The following is a 22965-nucleotide window of genomic DNA, read 5'->3' on the forward strand; positions in this document are numbered from 1 at the left end:
ACAAACAAAGGAAACCGGTTAATTCGAACTTTTCATTTGATTATTCTCGTATTCCACATAGTTCGAATTCGCATTTGCTTTCCATTCCTCTTGGTAAACCTCCACATTTTGATGGGGAGGACTATGGATTTTGGAGTCACAAAATGCGTAGTCATTTATTCTCTCTCCATCCAAGCATATGGGAGATTGTAGAGAATGGAATGAAATTTGATAGCTCGGATAGCCCTATGTTTATCAATGAACAAATTCATAAAAATGCACAAGCTACTACTGTTCTCTTAGCATCTTTGTGCAGGGAAGAGTACAATAAGGTGAGCGGCTTGGACAATGCCAAGCAGATATGGGACACCCTCAAGATCTCTCACGAGGGGAACGACATCACCATGCTCACCAAGATGGAGTTGGTGGAGGGCGAGCTTGGACGATTCGCCATGATAAGGGGAGAAGAGCCAACTCAAACTTACAACCGGCTCAAGACCCTTATCAACAAGATAAGGAGCTACGGAAGCACGCGTTGGACGGATCACGACGTCGTCCGCCTAATGCTCAGGTCATTTACCGTTCTTGATCCTCATCTCGTGAACAATATTCGTGAGAACCCCAGGTACACGATGATGACGCCCGAAGAAGTACTTGGAAAATTCGTGAGCGGGCGGATGATGATCAAGGAGGCAAGGTACGTCGATGACGCGTTGAACGGTCCAATCCACGAGCCTCAACCCATTGCTCTCAAGGCATCGAGGAGCAAGGAGGCACTACCAAGCAAGGTGGCGCAAATTGAGGCGGCCGGGCTTAATGATGAAGAAATGGCTCTCATCATTAAGCGCTTCAAGACGGTGCTAAAGGGTCGCAATGGACAGCCGAGCAAGACTAAGACCAAGGGGAAGCGATCATGCTTCAAATGCGGTAAGCTTGGTCATTTTATTGCTAACTGTCCTGATAATGAAAGTGACCAGGAAAAGGGAAACAAGAGGGAAAAGAAGAAGCATTATAAGAAGGCAAAGGGTGAGGCGCATCTAGGCAAGGAGTGGGACTCGGATTGCTCCTCATCCGACTCCGACAATGAAGGACTCGCCGCCACCGCCTTCAACAAATCAACCCTCTTCCCCAACGAGCGTCACACATGCCTTATGGCAAGGGAGAAGAAGGTATGTACTCGCAACTCTACCTATGCTTCTTCAAGTGAGGACGAATCTAGTGATGAGGATGAAGTAGATTATTCATGTTTGTTCAAGGGCTTAGATAGATCTAAGATAGACAAAATTAATGAATTAATTGATGCCTTGAATGAAAAGAATATACTTTTAGAAAAGCAAGAGGATTTGTTGTATGAAGAGCATGATAAATTTGTTGAGGCACAAAAATCCTATGCTTTAGAGGTTAAGAGAAATGAAATGCTTTCTTTTGAACTATCTACTTGTCATGAAACCATTTCTACTTTGAAAGGTGTCAACAATGATTTAAATGCTAAATTAGAAGTAGCAAACAAATCCAATTCTTGTGTAGAACATGTTGAAATTTGTACTAGGTGTAAAGACTTTGACATTAATGCTTGTAGTGAACACCTAGTTTCAATTTCCAAGCTTAATGATGAACTGGCTAGTCTTAATGCTCAACTTAAGACTAGCAAGAATGATTTCGATAAGCTAAAATTTGCAAGGGATGCCTACACAATTGGTAGACACCCCTCAATTAAGGATGGACTTGGCTTCAAGAGAGAAGCTAAGAACTTAACAAGCCATAAGGCTCCCATTCCCGCCAAGGAGAAAGGGAAGGCCCCTATGGCTACTAGTGCTAAAAGGAACCATGCATTTTTGTATCATGATAGAAGACAAACTAGAAATGTAAGTCATGATGCTTATGATTCATATGTTTATGATTCTCATGCCATGTTTGCTCCTAGTTCCTCTTATGTGTATGATAGAAATGTTACTAGGAGAAATGTTATTCCTAAAAGAAATGCTATTCATCATGTGCCTAGAAGGAATGTTATTCATGCTCCTAGGAAAATAGCAAATGAACCTTCTATAATTTATTGTGCTTTGAATACTTCATTTGCAATTTGTAGAAAGGATAGAAAAGTAATTGCTAGGAAGTTAGGGGCAAAATGCAAAGGTGATAAAACTTGCATTTGGGTCCCTAAGGAAATTGTGACTAACCTTGTAGGACCCAACAAGAGTTGGGTACCTAAGTCCCAAGCCTAAATTTGCCTTGCAGGTTTATGCATCCGGGGGTTCAAGCTGGATTATCGACAGCGGATGCACAAACCATATGACGGGGGAGAAGAAGATGTTCACCTCCTACGTCAAGAATAAAGATTCCCAAGATTCAATTATATTCGGTGATGGGAATCAAGGCAAGGTAAAAGGTTTAGGTAAAATTGCAATTTCTAGTGAGCACTCCATATCTAATGTGTTTTTAGTTGAGTCTCTTGGATATAATCTGCTATCTGTGAGTCAATTATGTCATATGGGGTATAATTGTCTATTTACAAATGTAGATGTGTCTGTCTTTAGAAGAAGTGATGGTTCACTAGCTTTTAAGAGTGTATTAGACGGCAAACTTTATTTAGTTGATTTTGCAAAAGAAGAGGCCGGTCTAGATGCATGCTTAATAGCTAAGACTAGCATGGGCTGGCTGTGGCATCGCCGCTTAGCACATGTGGGGATGAAGAACCTTCACAAGCTTCTAAAGGGAGAACATGTGATAGGTCTAACTAATGTTCAATTCGAAAAAGATAGACCTTGTGCAGCTTGTCAAGCAGGGAAACAGGTGGGAGGCTCTCATCACACCAAAAATGTGATGACAACATCAAGACCCTTGGAGATGCTGCATATGGACCTTTTTGGACCCGTCGCCTATCTGAGCATAGGAGGAAGTAAGTATGGTCTAGTTATTGTTGATGACTTTTCCCGCTTCACTTGGGTGTTCTTTTTGCAGGATAAGTCTGAAACCCAAGGGACCCTCAAGCGCTTCCTCAGGAGGGCTCAAAATGAGTTTGAGCTCAAAGTGAAGAAGATAAGGAGCGACAACGGGTCCGAATTCAAGAACCTTCAAGTGGAGGAGTTCCTTGAAGAAGAAGGGATCAAGCACGAGTTCTCCGCTCCCTACACACCATAGCAAAATGGTGTGGTAGAGAGGAAGAACAGGACGCTCATTGACATGGCGAGGACGATGCTAGGAGAGTTCAAGACCCCCGAGTGCTTTTGGACGGAAGCAGTTAACACTGCTTGCCACGCCATCAACAGGGTCTACCTTCATCGCCTCCTCAAGAAGACGTCGTATGAGCTACTAACCGGTAACAAACCCAATGTATCGTACTTTCGTGTATTTGGGAGTAAATGCTACATTCTAGTGAAGAAAGGTAGAAATTCTAAGTTTGCTCCCAAAGCTGTAGAAGGGTTTTTGTTAGGTTATGACTTAAATACAAAGGCGTATAGAGTCTTCAACAAATCATCGGGTTTGGTTGAAGTCTCTAGCGACGTTGTATTTGATGAGACTAATGGCTCTCCAAGAGAGCAAGTTGTTGATTGTGATGATGTAGATGAAGAAGATGTTCCGACAGCCGCTATACGAACCATGGCGATTGGAGAAGTACGGCCACAGGAACAAGATAAACGAGATCAACCTTCTTCCTCAACTATGGTGCAACCCCCAACCGAAGATGACGAACAGGTACCTCAAGTGGAGGCGCTTGATCAAGGGGGAGCACAAGATGATCAAGTGATAGAGGAAGAAGCGCAACCGGCACCTCCAACTCAAGTTCGAGCGATGATTCAAAGGGATCATCCCGTCGACCAAATTCTGGGTGACATTAGCAAGGGAGTAACTACTCGATCTCGATTAGTTAATTTTTGTGAGCATTACTCTTTTGTCTCTTCTATTGAGCCTTTCAGGGTAGAGGAGGCCTTGCTAGATCCGGACTGGGTGTTGGCCATGCAAGAGGAGCTAAACAACTTCAAGCGCAATGAAGTTTGGACACTGGTGCCTCGTCCGAAGCAAAATGTTGTGGGAACCAAGTGGGTGTTCCGCAACAAACAGGACGAGCACGGGGTGGTGACGAGGAACAAGGCTCGACTTGTGGCAAAAGGTTATGCCCAAGTCGCAGGTTTGGACTTTGAGGAGACCTTTGCTCCTGTGGCTAGGCTAGAGTCCATTCGTATTTTGCTAGCATATGCCGCTCACCATTCTTTCAGGTTGTACCAAATGGATGTGAAGAGCGCTTTCCTCAACGGGCCAATCAAGGAGGAGGTGTACGTGGAGCAACCCCCTGGCTTCGAGGATGAACGGTACCCCGACCATGTGTGTAAGCTCTCTAAGGCGCTCTATGGACTTAAGCAAGCCCCAAGAGCATGGTATGAATGCCTTAGAGACTTTTTAATTGCTAATGCTTTCAAGGTTGGGAAAGCCGATCCAACTCTTTTTACAAAGACATGTGATGGTGATTTGTTTGTGTGCCAAATTTATGTCGATGACATAATATTTGGTTCTACTAACCAAAAGTCTTGTGAAGAGTTTAGCAGGGTGATGACGCAGAAATTCGAGATGTCGATGATGGGCGAGTTGAGCTACTTCCTTGGGTTCCAAGTGAAGCAACTCAAGGACGGCACCTTCATCTCCCAAACGAAGTACACGCAAGATCTGCTAAAGCGGTTTGGGATGAAGGACGCCAAGCCCGCAAAGACTCCGATGGGGACCGACGGACACACCGACCTCAACAAAGGAGGTAAGTCCGTTGATCAAAAAGCATACCGGTCAATGATAGGTTCTTTGCTTTACTTATGTGCTAGTAGACCGGATATTATGCTTAGCGTATGCATGTGTGCTAGATTTCAATCCGATCCTAAGGAATGTCACTTAGTGGCGGTGAAGCGAATTCTTAGATATTTGGTTGCTACGCCTTGCTTCGGGCTCTGGTATCCAAAGGGGTCTACCTTTGACTTGATTGGATATTCAGACTCCGACTATGCTGGATGTAAGGTCGATAGGAAGAGTACATCGGGGACGTGCCAATTCTTAGGAAGGTCCCTGGTGTCATGGAACTCTAAGAAACAAACCTCCGTTGCCCTATCCACCGCTGAGGCCGAGTATGTTGCCGCAGGACAGTGTTGCGCGCAACTACTTTGGATGAGGCAAACCCTCCGGGACTTTGGCTACAATCTGAGCAAAGTCCCACTCCTATGTGACAATGAGAGTGCTATCCGCATGGCGGAAAATCCTGTTGAACACAGCCGCACAAAGCACATAGACATCCGGCATCACTTTTTGAGAGACCACCAGCAAAAGGGAGATATCGAAGTGTTTCATGTTAGCACCGAGAACCAGCTAGCCGATATCTTCACTAAGCCTCTAGATGAGAAGACCTTTTGCAGGTTGCGTAGTGAGCTAAATGTCTTAGATTCGCAGAACCTGGATTGAATTGTAGCATACATGTAGTTATGCTTTTGATCATGTTCTTTTTTTTGCATTATGTTGCTTATTATGGTGCTCAAGTTGTACAAACACTCCCTGGACCTCACAAGTCCGTTGCAAAGTGATGCACATGTTTAGGGGGAGATGTGTTACAACTTGACCCTTTGAGACTAACCTTGTGCTTGAGTTTGATAATTTAGTCTCGAAGGAGGATTGAAAGGGAAAAGGTGGACTTGGACCATGAAAGACTTCCACTGCACTCCGATGAGAGGGTAACTAATTCCAAGTTCATCTCATGAAATCTTATTGCCATTTGCTCTTAATTGAAGACTTTGGTGAGGCAATGAGGTTAAAAGGCCAAGATTGATCCCATTTTGGTGCTTGATGCCAAAGGGGGAGAAAATAAAGGCCAAAGCGATAAATGGATCAGCTACCACTTGAGAGATTTTGAAAATAGTAGAATAGAGTTTTTGTTGTGTCAAAAGCTTTTATTGTCTCTCTTGTCAAAAGTTGGCTTCTTGTGGGGAGAAGTATTGATTATGGGAAATAGGGGGAGTTTTTGAAATCTTTGATCAATCTCTTTTGGAATGACTCTCTTTATACTTCAACATGTGTGTTTGACTTAGAGATAGAGATTTGAGTTTGATTTGCAAGAACAAACCAAGTGGTGGCAAAGGATGATCCATATATGCCAAAATTGAATAAAACCAATTTGAGTTTTTATTTAAAGTGATTTTGCACTTGTTCTAGTTGCTTTATATTGTGTTGGCATAAATCACCAAAAAGGGGGAGATTGAAAGGGAAATGTGCCTTTGGGCCATTTCTAAGTATTTTGGTGATTGAGTGCAAACACAAGTGCTTAAATGTGAAAATATGCCCAAGGATGATCAAAGTGCAAATCACAAGTTAAGGTATGTTTCTAAGCCTTAGTACATTGGTTTTGTGTACTAATATATTTGTCTAAGTGTTAGAAACAGATAGAAGAAGAGAAGAGAAGACTTGGCTGTGTACAGCCAAGGGGCTGCTTCGGTCTGGGGCACCGGACTGTCCGGTGGTGCACCGGACAGTGTCCGGTGGTGCACCGGACAGTGTCCGGTGCGCCAGGCTGCCTCGGCCGAAGAGGCCGCTCTCGGTTTTTTCTCCGGCGACTTCGGCTAAAATTCACCGGACTGTCCGGTGTGCACCGGACTGTCCGGTGAGCCAACGGTCGGCCGGGCCAACGGTCGGCCGCGCGATCGGCACGCGACACGTGGCCGAGCCAACGGTCGGAAGGAAGCACCGGACTGTCCGGTGTGCACCGGACTGTCCGGTGCGCCAGATCTGCAACGGTCGGCAACGGTCGGCTTCGCCATTTAAGGAAACAAATCGGGCACCGGACAGTGTCCGGTGTGCACCGGACTGTCCGGTGCGCCACGAGACAGAAGGCAAAGATGGCTTTCCAGATTTGTTCCCAACGGCTCCTAGCTGCCTTGGGGCTATAAAAGGGACCCCTAGGCGCATGGAGGAGCATACCAAGCATTCCTACAACTCTTCTAAGCACCAAGACATCAATCTCACGCATTCGTTTCATTGTGATAGCATATAGAGCTCTTGTGGAGTTGTGAACTCTTTGTGTTGCGTTGCGAGCTCTTGTTGCGACTTGTGTGCGTGTTGTTGCTCTGATTTTCGAGTCTTGTGTGCGTTGCTCATTCCCACCTTACTCCGTATTTCTTTGTGAACTCAATTGTAAGGGCGAGAGACTCCAAGTTGTGGAGATTCCTCGCAAACGGGAAAAGATCAAAGGAAAGAAAAACACCGTGGTATTCAAGTTGATCATTGGATCACTTGAGAGGAGTTGAGTGCAACTCTCGTCCATTGGGACGCCACAACGTGGAGTAGGCAAGTTTTGTACTTGGCCGAACCACGGGATAACCACCGTGTCAACTCTGTGATTGCTTTCTTGTGGTTATCGTGTTTTGAATTCTCTCTAGCCACTTGGCCATACTTGTACTAACCCTTAACAAGTTTTTGTGGCTTAAGTTTAAGTTTTTACAGGATCACCTATTCACCCCCCCCCCTCTAGGTGCTCTCAGTACTCAGTAAAAAGGACTCAGTGAACAGTGCATCGGCAACGTTCTCTTTCCCGAGTACTTTATGTCGGCCACTCGTCAAAGAAAAATCGCTGTGACGGTGCCAAGTGACAATGATAGACCATTTGTCAGGTGTGCAGAAAGGCACTCAACAAAGAAAAGAGACTTTGCTGAATTCCTGCTGGTCTGACTCTCGGCAAATGGAGCTTTGTGCCGAGTGTCGTAAGCTGGCACTCGGCAAAGAAGGTCCCTTTGTCAAGTGACTGCCTGTCTGGCACCCGGTAAAGGGAGCTCCAGTGCCTCGCCCGCAGTCGAGTGCTCTAGCTGACACTCAACAAATAGAGCTTCTTTGTCGAGTGCCAGGACCATAGCACTCGGTAAAGACGCTTTACCGGTTCCCATGTGTGCTCTCTTTGTCGAGTGTTATGGTCATTGCACTTGGCAAGACACTCTTTGTTGAGTGTTAAACTCGACAAAGTGACAAAAAAGAAGCAAAAAGCACTGTGTTATTAGGAATACTAATTCTGAACTGAAATGTTCTAGTGGACAGGATATACATTATGCAAGGCACACATACCATCAGGGTCAGCAACCCGAGCCAATAGAAGAGCATCAGAGTTTGCTGAATCTGCATTTGTTGGCGAAATAGCTAAGATGATACATGTCCTTTGTTTGATATATATGATATTATCACTATCCTTATTCTGACTTCAATATCAGTTGGCTGGTCACCAACTGGCACCTTAGCAATTACAGGCAAACCAGCCAAAGTGAAGTTAATAACTTTTGGAGAAAAAATCGTCAATCGTATCTAGTTATCCGATACACCTTTGTTACCATCCTGCATAGATGCAGATAGTCCTTTAACTAAAGTCCACACTAACTAAAGAAAATGTCACAATTGAAGTGAAACAAAATACCAAACACTCATATAGGAACGGAATGCGCGGACGTCAGGAGCAAGTGGCACGCCGACTTTTGGACAGGGCAAGCGAACGCGGCCCTGCTTCCTGCTGAGAAATGGCGGTGCAGGGAAGGAGGGGCGAACGACAGAAGCAAGTATCATGCCGACGGCCGTACGGAACAAGCAAGGCAAGGGGGAACTGGTTGTGCAAGGCACATATGGAAAAGTGAACGGGAGATGGGATAACAGAGAGAGGGGGGGGAAGAAATGAGTGTTACCTCCAGAAGGAGGAAGTCTGAATAGGAAACGCTTGAGGAAGAAAGAAGCGACGACGACGCTGAGGTCAAGTGTCGCCGTCTGCAGCCTGGGAGGTGTCGCCTTCACGTGACCTCTCCTCACTTTTTCTCCCACGATAGAAATTTCCATAGGACTCGAGTATACTACTAAAAAAAGGTAGTCAAAGAGTTGGAGCAGGTAGATAAGACGCAACAATAAGCAACAGATAGACGATAGGATCTTATTATGGATAAACAATCTGACGACTCTGGAAATTTAGACGACGTATCCACCTTAGTATGGGAGGAACGGGCCCTGGTTTAATATATAAGAAGAAAAAATGGCTGCAGGATCATGTCTTGCCTTCCTCACGGAGCCTAATTCAACACAATGCTTTCTGTTCTCTTCGGCCAGAAAGTTATCTGCATGGCAATGGCTATTCGCCCTGCTGCATCGAATCGTTTGGTTTTCCGCAAGATGTGAACCAGATAATCAAAAGTTAACGTTTCAGGTTAAAAAATGTTGTTTATACAATTTTATATCTCGACAATTTCTATAGTTTTGATGTAAGGTTTGTCTTCACTTCAAACTTTTGATGTGTCGCCTACTCGTCACGTGCTGTCCCCATGCACCCATTCATGTCTCTCATTTCAAACTTCACTCTTTAAAAATACCGTTTGTAGTGTAAAACAATGTTTTTGTACGGTCATATACACGATCTGCTGGTCATAGCCTTAGATCAAGCATAATAACATGCTAGAATAAGGCTAAATGATGAATTGAAAGAGAGAGAAGAGGAGATAGAAGAAGCGATATGTAAACTTATAGCTGGCTTACATGAGAATCAAAAAACCTTATAAGAGAGACAAGTGGGGTATACATTAGTAATAAAGATATAACTATTATACAGGTGGAGTAAAAGGTTGGCTGTAATGATCTTTGCAGCCACTGAGCATTGAAAATGATAGTACGAACGACTAGGTATCAGGGCTGGACTGTCCACAGTCCGGATTGTCCGCCATAGCGACGCGGACCCTCTGCGTGCGTGCAGAATCAGTTAGGGTTCCAGATTTCTTGTGCGATTTGTTAGCAAAACATGCGAGATAAGCTCTAGAACCGCCTTGTAACGGATCCAAACCTTCCCTTTATATAGATGAAGGAGTACGGCCGATTAAAGCTCCCACAATCGATCCAATCAAATCTACTTATCAAATTTATCTTATTTGCACTGTTCTTTCCATTCCTTAGGAGTAGAAGTAATCTAGCCTTAGTCTAGGCCTAGTATTAGTCTTTCTCGGCCTCTTTCTCCGCCGCTGTTCGACTCTATGTTGACTAGAGGCGTCTTGGGCGGTTCATCGACCCCAAGACAACCCTTGGAACTCTCCTCCCCAACAGGGCCCCTCTCGGGAGGCGAGATCCTAGTTCTTCACGGAGAATAAGACCCTCCGCGCTATTGTGAACCGTCCGGCCCCAGGTGCGGACCGTCTAGCTAGGAAGAGTGCAGAGGAGGAGTCGTTCCTGCAGCGAGGTTGCAGACCATTTGACCCCGTGTCGCGGACCCTCTGCTCTCCCGCAAAGAGCACCGCCATGTGGGTCTTCCTAGTGTTTGTGTCAGATCGACGCCAACAAACTTTTTAACGACTCTGCTGGGGACAAGAGTGTTTAGATCTATCAAAAATCAGCCCTCAGATGGTCGGTTCTAAAGATCACACCAACGTCTCCACCACCAACATCATCAAACCACCCATGGAGGCACTCCTTGCTGATGACCAATAACCCTTCGATGAACTCATAAGGCACGATGAGGAGGAGATGCTACGATAGCTCGCCGAACGACGCGACAAGGAGGATGAGGAGGCACCAAACGACGCAAAAAGGCAAAGGAAAAGTACATATCATATTTCACGGTGGACCGCCTCCAGAATATTATTCATCGAGACTCGAGAGGAGATCGATATGGAATCTCTCCTACCTTCGCCTCATGCTCCCGTTGTAAGTATTCCGAATCTATCTTTTAAGGCTTTCATAGAACACTTATTATAAGCCTGAGATGCAGATGTTAGAGAGTGAAATATTTTAGATGGGCTGGAAAGATGAAAAAGGTAGAGCAGTGAATTTTTTTCTCCATTAAATATTAGCTATATAGATAACTGTTTAGAAAAAAAACATATATGCATTTATTTGTGGTAAGCAACACGAGTACGGTGCCACACCGTAGATAAGTTATTCTAGGTTTAATTTGTCTGCTCCGCGCCTAGCAAGCAGCAAGTGAACGATATCCGATGAGGCGATCATCTCCTCCTCCACCTGCTTGTTTGTTTGCTTCATGGCCGACTCCACCCTCTGCATGTACAGGAGGCTCTCGCACTTCTCCGGGTACCAGTGGAGGGTACTCGAGGCGCGGGCCGCGGCGTCGTAGCTCGCAGCGGTCACCAAGGCTATCGTCTTCGTCGTCTCGCGGAGGCACTCCGAGTACAGGGCACGGCACTGCGCCAGGAGGTCACGCTCCAGCGGCGTCGGAGCCCGGCCGCCCAGGACCGTCGTGCGCCACAGGGCGTCCCGCGTGGAGTTCCTGGCAACCGTCAGCGCGATGACGGCGAGCTGCTGGACCGACTCGGCGGCGTCGCTCCGTCTGTCGGGCGCGAGGATGGAGATGCAGAGGCGCTCGTGGGCCGTCCTGCGGCAGGTCAGGGAGACGAGGGAGACGCCGGCGGACGATAGCGGGACGAAGGAGGCCACGATGGCCGCGCAGAGCAGCGCCACCGCCGAGATGCTCGTTGCCATCGTCATTGCCGTGTTGGGATTGGAAGATTCGAGACTTAGTCTGTGTGCAGATGCTGCGTATGGCCGTACGTGTCGTGCTGCCTGTTATATACAACAGCTAGGATTGGGAGTTACTAAGTACTACAGCAGCATTCATTATCATTGATCAGTATTCATGGGTGGAGCTAAACTGAAATGGGTTTCTCGAGAACGTCGGTTGAGCTAACGCACGCAAGAACAAATAGAGAGAAATTTCATTGCCGTTACTAATTAACGCTGTCCAAAGTGCAGTCCCAACGTTAGAAAGAATATTAATTGAGTGCCACCAATTCTGCGTGCTGCAAAGACTAAACCAATATTGTTAAATGGAATAGAGTTCAGGAACCAGAGAATAAAGCGTTAGAAAGAATATTAATTGAGTGCCACCAATTCTGCGTGCTGCAAAGACTAAACCAATCTTGTTAAATGGAATAGAGTTCAGGAACCAGAGAATAAAGCTTCCTTCATACAGTATTTCTCTACTACTACATAATGTATTTTCTCTATTTCTATCTCTATTATATTAAAGGATCAGAGGTTTCCAGGTTTCCACGTTGTTGCGCTCTCCCGCATTTAAATAGTAAAAATGTTAAAACTGTGTATAAATGGAGATTCAAATTAGGCCCAGTTTGTTTCGTTGAATTGAATTTCATTTTAATAATTATAATTTGACAAAATTAATTAAGTTTATATATTTATATATGTAATATATTTGTATATTATCTTAAATCATATGACAGAGATAGTTGTATACTACATTCATGTTATAACGAAGTAAGTAGAAGAGTGTGCTATAAGTTGTACATCGGAAAAATAACATGTAAATCTATAAAATCAATTTCCATCTCTCACCTTATGAATTTGAGATAGGCTTATATGATAACTTTGGAAAGTGGTGGAATGTCGCATTCTAAAAAATAGTCTATTCCAATAGTAAGATTCCAATTCCTCAAAATGAAAGAAAACAAACGGGTATGGTTGTTGGCTCTAAACCCACAATCATACCCACCTAGCCAACATAACATACATATTTTTGTGTTTTATATTATATAATTAAGCATAAATGAAAATTGTAACAACGTCAAGAGATAAAATTAAGACGAAAACGTTAAACAACAATGTTGATCAACAAATTCCGCAACAAGATAACCAACACTACCGGAACAAAGTTCTTTGTCGAGTGCCCTAGGCACTCAGCAAAGGTTCGGTAACACTCGGCAAACGCTTTTGCCGAGTGTGGTACTCAGTAAAAAGGACTCAGTGAACAATGCATCGACAACGTTCTCTTTGCCGTTCGCTTTGTGCCGAGTGTCGTAAGCTGGCACTCGGCAAAGAAGGTCCCTTTGTCAAGTGACTGCGTGTCTGGCACTCGGTAAAGGGAGCTCCAGTGCCTCGCCCGCAGTCGAGTGCTCTGGCTGGCACTCAAAAACAGAGCTTCTTTGTCTAGTGCCAGGACCATAGCACTCGGTAAAGACGCTTTCCCGGTTCTCATGTGTGCTCTCTTTGTCGAGTGCTATGGTCATTGCACTCGGCAAGACACTCTTTGCTGAGTGTTAAACTCGACAAAGTGAAAAAAGAAGAAGCAAAAAGTGTTGTGTTATTAAGAATACTAATTCTGAACTGAAATGTTCTAGTGGTCAGGATATACATTATGCAAGGCACACATACCATTAGAGTCAGCAACCCGAGCCAATAGAAGAGCATCAGAGTTTGCTAAATCTGCATTTGCTGGCGAAATAGCTAAGATGATACATGTCCTTTGTTTGATGTATGATATTATCATTATCCTTATTCTGACTTCAATATCAGTTGGCTGGTCACCAACTGGCACTTAAGCAATTACAGGCAAACCGGCCAAAGTAAAGTTAACAACTTATGGAGAAAAAATCGTCAATTATATCTGGTTATCCGATACACCTTTGTTACCATCCTGCATAGATGCAGATAGTCCTTTAACTAAAGTCCACACTAACTAAAGAAAATGTCACAATTGAAGTGAAACAAAATACCAAACACTCATATAGGAACGGAAGGCGCGGACGTCAGGAGCAAGTGGCACACCGACTTTTGGACAGGGCGAGCGAACGCGGCCCTGCATCCTGTTGAGAAATGGTGGCGCTGGGAAGGAGGGGCGAACGGCGGAAGCAAGTAGCACGCCAACGGTCGGACGGAACAAGCAAGGCAAGGGGGAACTGGCTGTGCAGGGCACAGATGGGAAAGTGAATGGGAGATGGGATAACAGAGAGAGAGAGAGAGAGGAAAATAAATGAGTGTTACCTCCAGAAGGAGGAAGTCTGAATAGGAAACGCTTGAGGAAGAAAGAAGCGACGACGACACTGAGGTCAAGTGTCGCCGTCTGCAGCCTGGGAGGTGTCGCCTTCACGTGACCTCTTCTCACTTTTTCTCCCACGACAGAGCTTTCTAGAGGACTCGAGTATACGACTAAAAAAGGTAGTCGAAGAGTTGGAGTAGCCAGATAAGACGCAACAATAAGCAACAGCTGGACGACAGGATCTCATTACGGATAAACGATCTGACGGCTCTGGATATTTAGACGACGTGTCCACCTTAGTATGGGAGGAACAGGTCCTGGTTTAATATATAAGAAGAAAAAATGGTTGCAGGTCATGTCTTGCCTTCCTCACGGAGCCTAATTCAACACAATGCTTTCTCTTCGGCCAAGAAGTTATCTGCATGGCAATGGCTATTCGCCCTGCTACATCAAATCGTTTGGTTTTCCACAAGATGTGAGCCAGATAATCAAAAGTTAACGTTTCAGGTTAAAAAAATGCCATTCATACAATTTTATATCTCGGCAATTTCTACAGTTTTGATGTAAAGTTTGTCTTCACTTCAAACTTTTGATGCGTAGCCTACTCGTCACGTGCTGTTCCCATGCACCCATTCATGTCTCTCATTTCAAATTTCACTCTTTAAACAATACCGTTTGCAGTGTAAAACAGTGTTTTTGCACAGTCATATACACGATCTGCTGGTCATAGCCTTAGATCAAGCATAATAACAGGCTAGAATAAGGCTAAATGCTGAATCGAAAGAGAGAGAAGAGGAGATAGAAGAAGCGATATGTAAACTTATAGTTGGCTTAGACATGAGAATCAAAAAACCTTATAAGAGAGACAAGTGGGGTATACATTAGTAATAAAGATATAACTATTATACAGGTGGGCTAAAAGGTTGGTTGTAATGATCTTTGCAGCCATTGAGCATTGAAAATGATAGTACAGACGACCAGGTCTCAGGGTTGGACTGTCCACAGTCCGGACTGTCCGCCATAGCGGCGCGGACCCTCTGTGTGCGTGCAGAATCAGTTAGGGTTCCAGATTTCTTGCGGGATTTATTAGCAAAACATGTGAGATAAGCTCTAGAACCGCCTTGTAACGGATCCAAACCTTCCCTTTATATAGATGAAGGAGTACGGCCGATTGAAGCCCCCATAATCGATCCAATCAAATCTACCTATCAAATTTATCTTATTTGCACTGTTCTTTCCATTCCTTAGTAGTAGGAGTAATCTAGCCTTAGTCTAGGCCTAGTATTAGTCTTTCTCGACCTCTTTCTCCGCCTCTGTTCGACTCTATGTTGACTAGAGGCGTCTTGGGCGGCTCATCGACCCCAAGACAACCCTTGGAACTCTCCTCCCCGATAGGGCCCCTCTCGGGAGGCAAGATCCTGGTTCTTCACGAAGAAGAAGACCTTCTACGCTATCGCGAACCGTCCGGACCCAGGTGTAGACCGTGTCCGGGAAGAGTGCAGAGGAGGAGTCGTTCCTGCAGCGAGGTTGCAGACCATTTGACCCCATGTCGCGGACCCTCCGCTCTCCCGCAGAGAGCACCGCCATGTGGTTCTTCCCAGTGTTTGTGCCAGATCGACACTAATAAACTTTTTAGCGACTCTGCTGGGAACAAGAGTGTTTAGATCTATCAAAAATCAGCCCCAAGATGGCCGATTCTAAAGATCACACCAACGTATCCACCATCAACATCATCAAGCCACCCATGGAGGCACTCCTTGCTGATGATCAGTAGCCCTTCGATGACCTCATAAGGCACGATGAGGAGGAGGTGCTACGACAGCTCGCCGAACGGCGCGACAAGGAGGATGAGGAGGCGTCGAACGACGCAAAAGGCAAAGTAAAAGTACATATCATACTTCACGGTGGACCGCCACCAGAACATCATTCATCGAGACTCGAGAGGAGATCGATATGGAATCTCTTATACCTTCGCCTCAGGCTCCCATTCTAAGTATTCCAGATCCTTTTAAGGCTTTCATAGAACACTTTTTATTATAAGCCTGAGATGCGATGTTAGAGAGTGAAATATTGTAGATGGGCTGGAAAGATGAAAAAGGTAGAGCAGCGAATTTTTCTCTCCATTAAATAATAGTTATATAGATAACTGTTTAGAAAAAAACCATATTATGTATTTATTTGTGGTAAGCAACGCGAGCACGGTGCAACACCGTAGGTAAGGGGGTGTTTGGTTTTAGGGACTAAACTTTAGTCCCTTCAATTTTAGTTCCTAAATTATTAAATATGGAAACTAAAATAAAGTTTTAGTTTCTATATTTGATAATTTAAGTACTAAAATGGTATAAAATAGAGGGACTAAAAATTAGTCCCTCTAAACCAAACACCCCTAAGTTATTCTAGGTTTAATTTGTCTGCTCCGCGCCTAGCAAGCAGCAAGTGAACGATATCCGATGAGGCGATCATCTCTTCCTCCACCTGCTTGTTTGTTTGCTTCATGGCCGACTCCACCCTCTGCATGTACAGGAGGCTCTCGCACTTCTCCGGGTACCAGTGGAGGGCGCTCGAGGCGCGGGCCGCGGCATCGTAGCTCGCCGCGGTCACCAAGGCTATCGTCTTCGTCGTCTCGCGGAGGCACTCCGAGTACAGGGCACGGCACTGCGCCAGGAGGTCACGCTCCAGCGGCGTCGGAGCCCGGCCGCCCAGGACCGTCGTGCGCCACAGGGCGTCCCGCGTGGAGTTCCTGGCAACCGTCAGCGCGATGACGGCGAGCTGCTGGACCGACTCGGCGGCGTCGCTCCGTTTGTCGGGCGCGAGGATGGAGATGCAGAGGCGCTCGTGGGCCGTCCTCCGGCAGGTCAGGGAGACGAGGGAGACGCCGGCGGATGATAGCGGGAGGAAGGAGGCCACGATGGCCGCGCAGAGCAGCGCCACCGCCGAGATGCTCGTTGCCATCGTCATTGCCGTGTTGGGATTGGAAGATTCGAGACTTGTCTGTGTGCAGATGCTGCGTATGGCCGTACGTGTCGTGCCTGTTATATACAACAGCTAGGATTGGGAGTTACTAAGTACTACAGCAGCATTCATTATCATTGATCAGTATTCATGGGTGGAGCTAAACTGAAATGGGTTTCTCGAGAACGTCGGTTGAGCTAACGCACGCAAGAACAAATAGAGAGAAATTTCATTGCCGTTACTAATTAACGCTGTCCAAAGGGCAGTCCCAACGTTAGAAAGAATATTAATTGAGTGCCACCAATTCTGTGTACTGCAAAGACTAAACTAATCTTGTTAAATGGAATAGAGTTCAGGAACCAGAGAATAAGGTTGTCTCCAGTAGCGTCCCCTAAATTCCATCCCCTAAAAGATTATTATCTGTTCTTTACAGCACACTCTAAAAGATTATGTCCTCTATATCTTCTTATTCTCCAGTAACGTCCTCTAAATTCGGTCATCTAAAGCTACAGTGTTAACAGATTTCTTTTTTCCATTTCATTTTCTATTTTCTTTGTTTTCTTCCCATTTCACGCTATACAAAGGATGCACAAAATAATGTATTTACTAATTTTCGAAATAATAATCTCCAAAACAATGCTTGATTAATAATTTCGAATTGTAAAAATTAATTAACATTCGATGTTATTTAGTGTGTAATTGTTGTCGATAAAATGTCGCATAGTATTTTATTAGTATCAAAATATGTTTGCAAATTCACATGCTTCTACCGTAAGCCATGACACTTCTTGAACAAGCCATCGACTAGCTTCGTCTGCACAACAAGAGGATGGCTTGTCTCCGAAGCCTATCCGTTCTATAAATAATCACTCACGCTTCAACACTTCACTTAGAGTGCTCCACAACAATGAACCGGTACGTAGATTGCAATATTTTTCTTAGGATGACGCAAGACATGGAAGATGAAGAACATGAGTTGGAGGTTGCGACGTACCAACATCTTAGGCGTCGTGCACGCAACGAGCGTCGGTATGCTGGTTCAATTCCCGGTCATGTTCGAATCCATCGTGACCATATGAGTGGCGATGCAAGAATCCGAGCGAACTACTTTTGCGCCCAACCGGTGTACATGGATGCTCAATTCCCAAGGAGGTATCTTTTTTCGTACGCCCATCTATTCTTACGTCCATAATACGTGCTTCACACTTGTACTCACTGTATTTTCCATTATAGGTTTCGCATGCGTCGCCATGTGTTTGAGCACCTGGTTCATGATGTGCAACAAGTCGATCCCTACTTCGTTCAACGACCAAACTGTGCCGGTGAGCTAGGTCTATCTGCTCTGCAGAAAGTTGTTGCTGTTGTTCGTATCCTTGCATACCGTGTTCCTGCGGATGCCGTTGACGAATACATACGCACTGGTGAATCTACGGCACATGAGGCTTTGAAACACTTTTGCACTGCCATCAAACCGCATTTGTGGGGTGTAAGGAAAATGGACCCCGGGCCATTTGGCTAATTGAGTTTTGGTGTTTGATGATCAACACAATTCGTGAACTAATAAGTTTTCTAGTGTTTGTGTTTGTGTTTGTAGTTCACAGGATGCAAGATTAACTTGGACTAAGGAATTGAGGAAAGCAACACCTCAAAAGAAGACAATAAAAAGATCTAAGAAAAGTCCAAGTGTGTTGCCTACAGACTGTCTGTGCGTGGAGCACCGGACTGTCCGGTGGCACACCGGACTGTCCGGTGCACCAGGGAACCGCAGCCCAACGGCTAGTTCCAGGTGGCACCCGGAGAGAAGACCACCGGACTATCCGGTGTGAGGACCGGACTGTCCGGTGTGGAAAGCCTGCGGCGCCAACGGTCACCTGCTCTAATAGGGCAACGGCTAGGCGCACCGGACATGCTACAGTGCGCTGTCCGGTGCACCACCGGACTGTCCGGTGTGCCACAGAAAGCAACAGCTTTTCTCCAACGGCTCTATTTGTGTTGGGGGCTATAAATACACCCCCAACCAGCCATTTCCGAGTGTGGGAGCCCAAGAGACATACCAAGGCATATAGTAGACATTCCCAAGTGCTCTTACACCCAAGTGCTTAATAGAATCACTCGGTGATTAGCGTAGGTGCTTTGCGAAGTGCTTAGGTTAGTTAGACCACTTTAGCGCTTGCTCTAGGTGAACCCTAGATTGTTGAGTGAGTTTAGATAAACCTCACAACCCCTCGGCTCTTGCGCGGGCCGTTGTAATTGTACCGAGTGGGGCGAGAGTCTTGCGAGACCGTGACAACCGTGTTTGTGTCACGGCCGCCACCGTGTACGGAGGAAACGAGGCCCGCGGCGTTTCGGCCAGAAGCTCGATAGTGGAGACGACGGGGAGCGTCCGAGAGGAGCCAGAAGCGGAGCACCACTTGCGCGTGGAGAAGGCCCGCGGCTCTCTACGGAGTTACTCGACCGAGGTGCTTGGCCCTCGTGTGGGCTTCCCTTTGCGTAGGGGCACCAACGAGGATTAGTCAGGACCTTGCGCGGTTCCGGATACCTCGGTAAAAATACTGGCGTCATCCACGAGAGTTTGCTTCTCTACTTTGCTCTTTAAGTTTTCGCATTTATATGAAGCATTTAAGTTTCAATCTTGTATTCATGCTTATATAGTGTAGATTGAAACTTAGACATTGCGGTAGAGATAGCAACACTTAGACAAAACCTAGTTTGCACATTCTAGTTTAATTATTTGCATAGGTTTTGCTCTAGGGATTTAATTGTGGCCTAGTTTAGCGAAAGTTATAGAAGTCCTAATTCACCCCCCTCTTAGGCGTCACCCGTTTTCTATAGGGGGTATATCTTAGGACACCTACTCCTATTGATATCGCTAGGCTCTTCCAAGTTGGAGAGTCACGCGACTTTCCTGGTATGCTTGGTAGTGTCGATTGCATGCATTGGGAGTGGTGTAACTGCCCAACTGCATAGAAGGGGATGTTTATTGGTCACAGTAAACACCCAACAATGATCCTCGAAGCAGTTGCCTCATATGACCTATGGATTTGGCATGCATACTTTGGCATGCCTGGTAGCTGTAACGACATCAATGTTCTTCAGCGTTCAAACCTCTTTGATTCGCATCTGACCGGTGATAGCCCACCAGTGAATTTCTCTGTCAATGGACACACGTACAACATGGGATATTACCTAGCAGATGGTATTTATCCGGACTGGCCAGCGTTTGTCAAGACAATCCGTCATCCGTATGATGTTAGGACCCAGCACTTTGTCACTATCACTACTAGAGATATGCTTATTTAAGACGCACATTTTAAGATGGATATCAGTGCATTTTATAGAAGCGTCTTTTATCATATAGTGATGAGTAAGATAAGACGGTTTGTTTGAGATATGTCTTTAATAAAGAAGTATTTTGAGACAGTTACATCTAAGAAATGTCTTATATTGATTTAAAACATATTGTTATTGAAAACCGTCTTGAATAAATATACCTTTTGAGTCATTAAGAATGCAAGAATTGTCTTAGATTCTGGTTAGTATATTATACACTTTTATATATGAAACCATCTCAAAAAAAGATATTATTAGAGTCGTCTAGACTATAAGAACTGTCTTAGATGTTAGTGAGTATACTAGACACTTCTAAATATAAAACCATCTTTATATGATTTTTTTTGATAAAACATACTATGAAAAAATGTAGTAAATAATGAATTCGGCTAGTATACTTTCTTAAAACTTGTAACACTATAAAAATCATTAGATAAAAATAATGCATTTTGTTATTAAAGGTAATTATGGTAATGAATTTTCTTTTAAGTGTTTATCATTTATTTGCATTTGGAATGATTTTTGATTTCTCATCAGTGATTTTGGATATTGAATATCATTTCTTCTTAAATGAAAAACCAAATAATATATATAATAATATTAGTCCAAAAATAACTATTTTATTTATAAATAATTTTGGGTTAATTGTTATGAATTTTATGGTTATTTAAAATTATATTTTGAAATTAGAAAGGAATTAGAAAAGAAATAAAAAAAGAAAAAACCCTAAACCCTAAAGCCCATTAGGCCCATGTCACAGCCACCGCTCCCTGGCTGCTGACCTAGCCGCCTCTCCTAGCAGCCGTCGCCCCTGGTGTTTCCCCAGCCGCCACCTTTCTCCTTCCCTTCTCCTGCTCTCTGCTCCACGCCCAGGACGCCGCGCGCCCAGCCCGCGCCCTGCCCCTTCTCCAGCCGAGCGACGCCGGCCATGCCCAGGCTCCTGCTGTGCCCTGCCAACCGCGCGACCCCGCGCGCCCAGGCGACCTGACCCTAGCCGCGCCAAGCGCGCCCAAGAACGTGGCCACCCTGCCCTGCACCGCGCCACCCCGAGCCGGCCCCGCGCACCCGCGCGCTGCGCAGCGACCGACGCCGCCGAGCGTGCCCAGACCTCGCGCGCGTCGCACAAGACCCCAAGCTGACCGTGCAAGCCTCGCGCCCCTGCCACGCCAAGACCCCGGCTGCCTCGCGCCAGGCGACCCGCCGAGCCCCTGCGCACAGTCGAAGCCGCCAGCAGCTGCGCCAAGAGGACCCGACCGCGCCCTGCCCATGGAGCCGCGACCCCGACACCCCGCAGGGACCGACGCCCGCGCCGTTCGTTCTTCATCGCAAGTAAAGGAGCTTTACTGCGTCCGTTCCTCTTCCTCCCCCATTTCTCCCTCTGCTCCATGAATGCCATCAATGGCCATGAAGCATCCGGCCGACCCTTTCTCTCCCCCTGGTGACTCACCCTTCTCCTCTATAAAATCCGACATCGTGCCTGCAAGCCCCTGGCCTTTTCCCTGCACACCCATTTCCCATGCGCTTGCCTCGGTGTCACGCACCTACTGCTGTTCGTTCTTCGCTCTCGTCCACACTTGCTCTATTGTTGTCTGTCTCGCCATCGTCACTGTCATACATGATAGTGTTACCCTTTTGCCAATCGGAGTTGAAAACGTTGGGGGTAATGTATTAGGGCAATTTTTATCTAACTGTTATTCTATATGGTAGCTTCTGTAGTGTGCTATTTATTCAATATTGTAGTGTCACATAATGTTTGAGTTGCTAACTAACAATCATATGTAGTTCTAGTGCTAATTTCTCTTCTATTGTTCAGGTTACTGAAGAAAACCTCGCAACACTATTTATAAATTGTGGACAGGTACAAATTTATGGGACAGTTGTAAACCCTCTTACATGTATTTAGTTCCCCATTTGATTTTGATCCAACTGTGCATAATCTTGGATATGCTCTCTGAAGGTTGTGGAGTGTCGCATGTGTGGGGACCCAAATTCAGTCCTTAGGTTTGCTTTCATAGAGTTCACTGATGAGGGTAATATATCCATATCCAACCATGTTTCAGTTTGCTTACTCTGTGTAATGGATCTACTGTTTATCGGGTGAAAAACATCGATGTCCCAGAGGGTGCAAGGGCTGCTCTGAATCTGTCAGGAACCGTGCTTGGATATTATCCTATCAATGTTCTACCGTCAAAAACTGCATTGCACCAGTCAACGAAACATTCCTACCCAGGGTATGCAAACCTTCCGGAACCAACATGCTTGTCTTAAGTTCATGGCTCAATGTTCATGCTCTATCTGATATGGTATCTAAGAAAGTTGGCCGATTTTCTGTGCTCTGTAGTCTGACGATGAACGTGAAATGTGTGCAAGGACTATCTACTACACAAACATTGACAAGAAGGTTTGGTACCTGCACTCATGCTACTACCATTAGGTATTCATTCTGTCATGGTTCTGTTTTAATACACGCAGGTCACTCAAGCAGATCTAAAGTTATTCTTTGAGTCCATATGTGGTGAGGTTGGTCGTTCTTTACTCCAAACACAATCTCCCTTCTGTACAGCTAAAAGTTTGCAGAAATGGCACCATCAAGATCGATCTAGAGACTAACAAGATCATGGACTTCATCAAGTTTGACGTCGGCAACGCGGTCATGGTGACCGGCGGGAGGAACACCGTGCGTGTAGGAGTGATCAAGAACATGGAGAAGCACAAGGGCAGCTTCGAGACCATCCACGTGCTGCTTGGAGCTTTTTGCTATGTCTAGTTTTCTCCTATTTGTTGTACAGGAAAACATAGAATAGAATTCAAATTTGGTGGCCGAAAAAGTGTGGAGACTTGAATTCAAATAAAGTTAGGCTTAACATTAGTGCAAACAATTGTATTTTAGTTTAGATTTAGAGTACACTTATGTATGCGTTGTTTATCAATGCTTATTTATGATATAT

At 45.3% G+C, this 22965-nt stretch overlaps 3 protein-coding genes across 3 annotated transcripts; 1 reads left to right on the forward strand and 2 right to left on the reverse strand.

Annotated features, from left to right (window-relative positions):
- Positions 1–10766: 10766 nt before the first annotated feature.
- On the reverse strand, positions 10767–11506 carry LOC100283750 (pectinesterase inhibitor domain containing protein). Its single transcript, NM_001156649.2, has one exon. It carries the CDS (start codon positions 11449–11451, stop codon positions 10885–10887), a length of 567 nt encoding a protein of 188 aa, NP_001150121.1. The 5' UTR covers positions 11452–11506; the 3' UTR covers positions 10767–10884.
- A 4332-nt stretch (positions 11507–15838) lies between these two features.
- LOC103630715 (uncharacterized) lies at positions 15839–16693 on the reverse strand. Its single transcript, XM_035966167.1, has one exon. It carries the CDS (start codon positions 16691–16693, stop codon positions 16127–16129), a length of 567 nt encoding a protein of 188 aa, XP_035822060.1. The 3' UTR covers positions 15839–16126.
- A 5183-nt stretch (positions 16694–21876) lies between these two features.
- On the forward strand, positions 21877–22596 carry LOC103651849 (polyadenylate-binding protein-interacting protein 10). Its single transcript, XM_020550677.1, has 4 exons — positions 21877–22047; positions 22137–22248; positions 22359–22418; positions 22490–22596. The coding sequence occupies exons 1-4, from the start codon at positions 21990–21992 to the stop codon at positions 22506–22508; spliced, it is 249 nt and encodes an 82-aa protein (XP_020406266.1). The 5' UTR covers positions 21877–21989; the 3' UTR covers positions 22509–22596.
- The last annotated feature ends 369 nt before the right edge of the window (positions 22597–22965 follow it).

Source organism: Zea mays, chromosome 3 (assembly GCF_902167145.1).
Source record: "Zea mays cultivar B73 chromosome 3, Zm-B73-REFERENCE-NAM-5.0, whole genome shotgun sequence".
Taxonomy (NCBI): Eukaryota; Viridiplantae; Streptophyta; class Magnoliopsida; order Poales; family Poaceae; genus Zea; species Zea mays.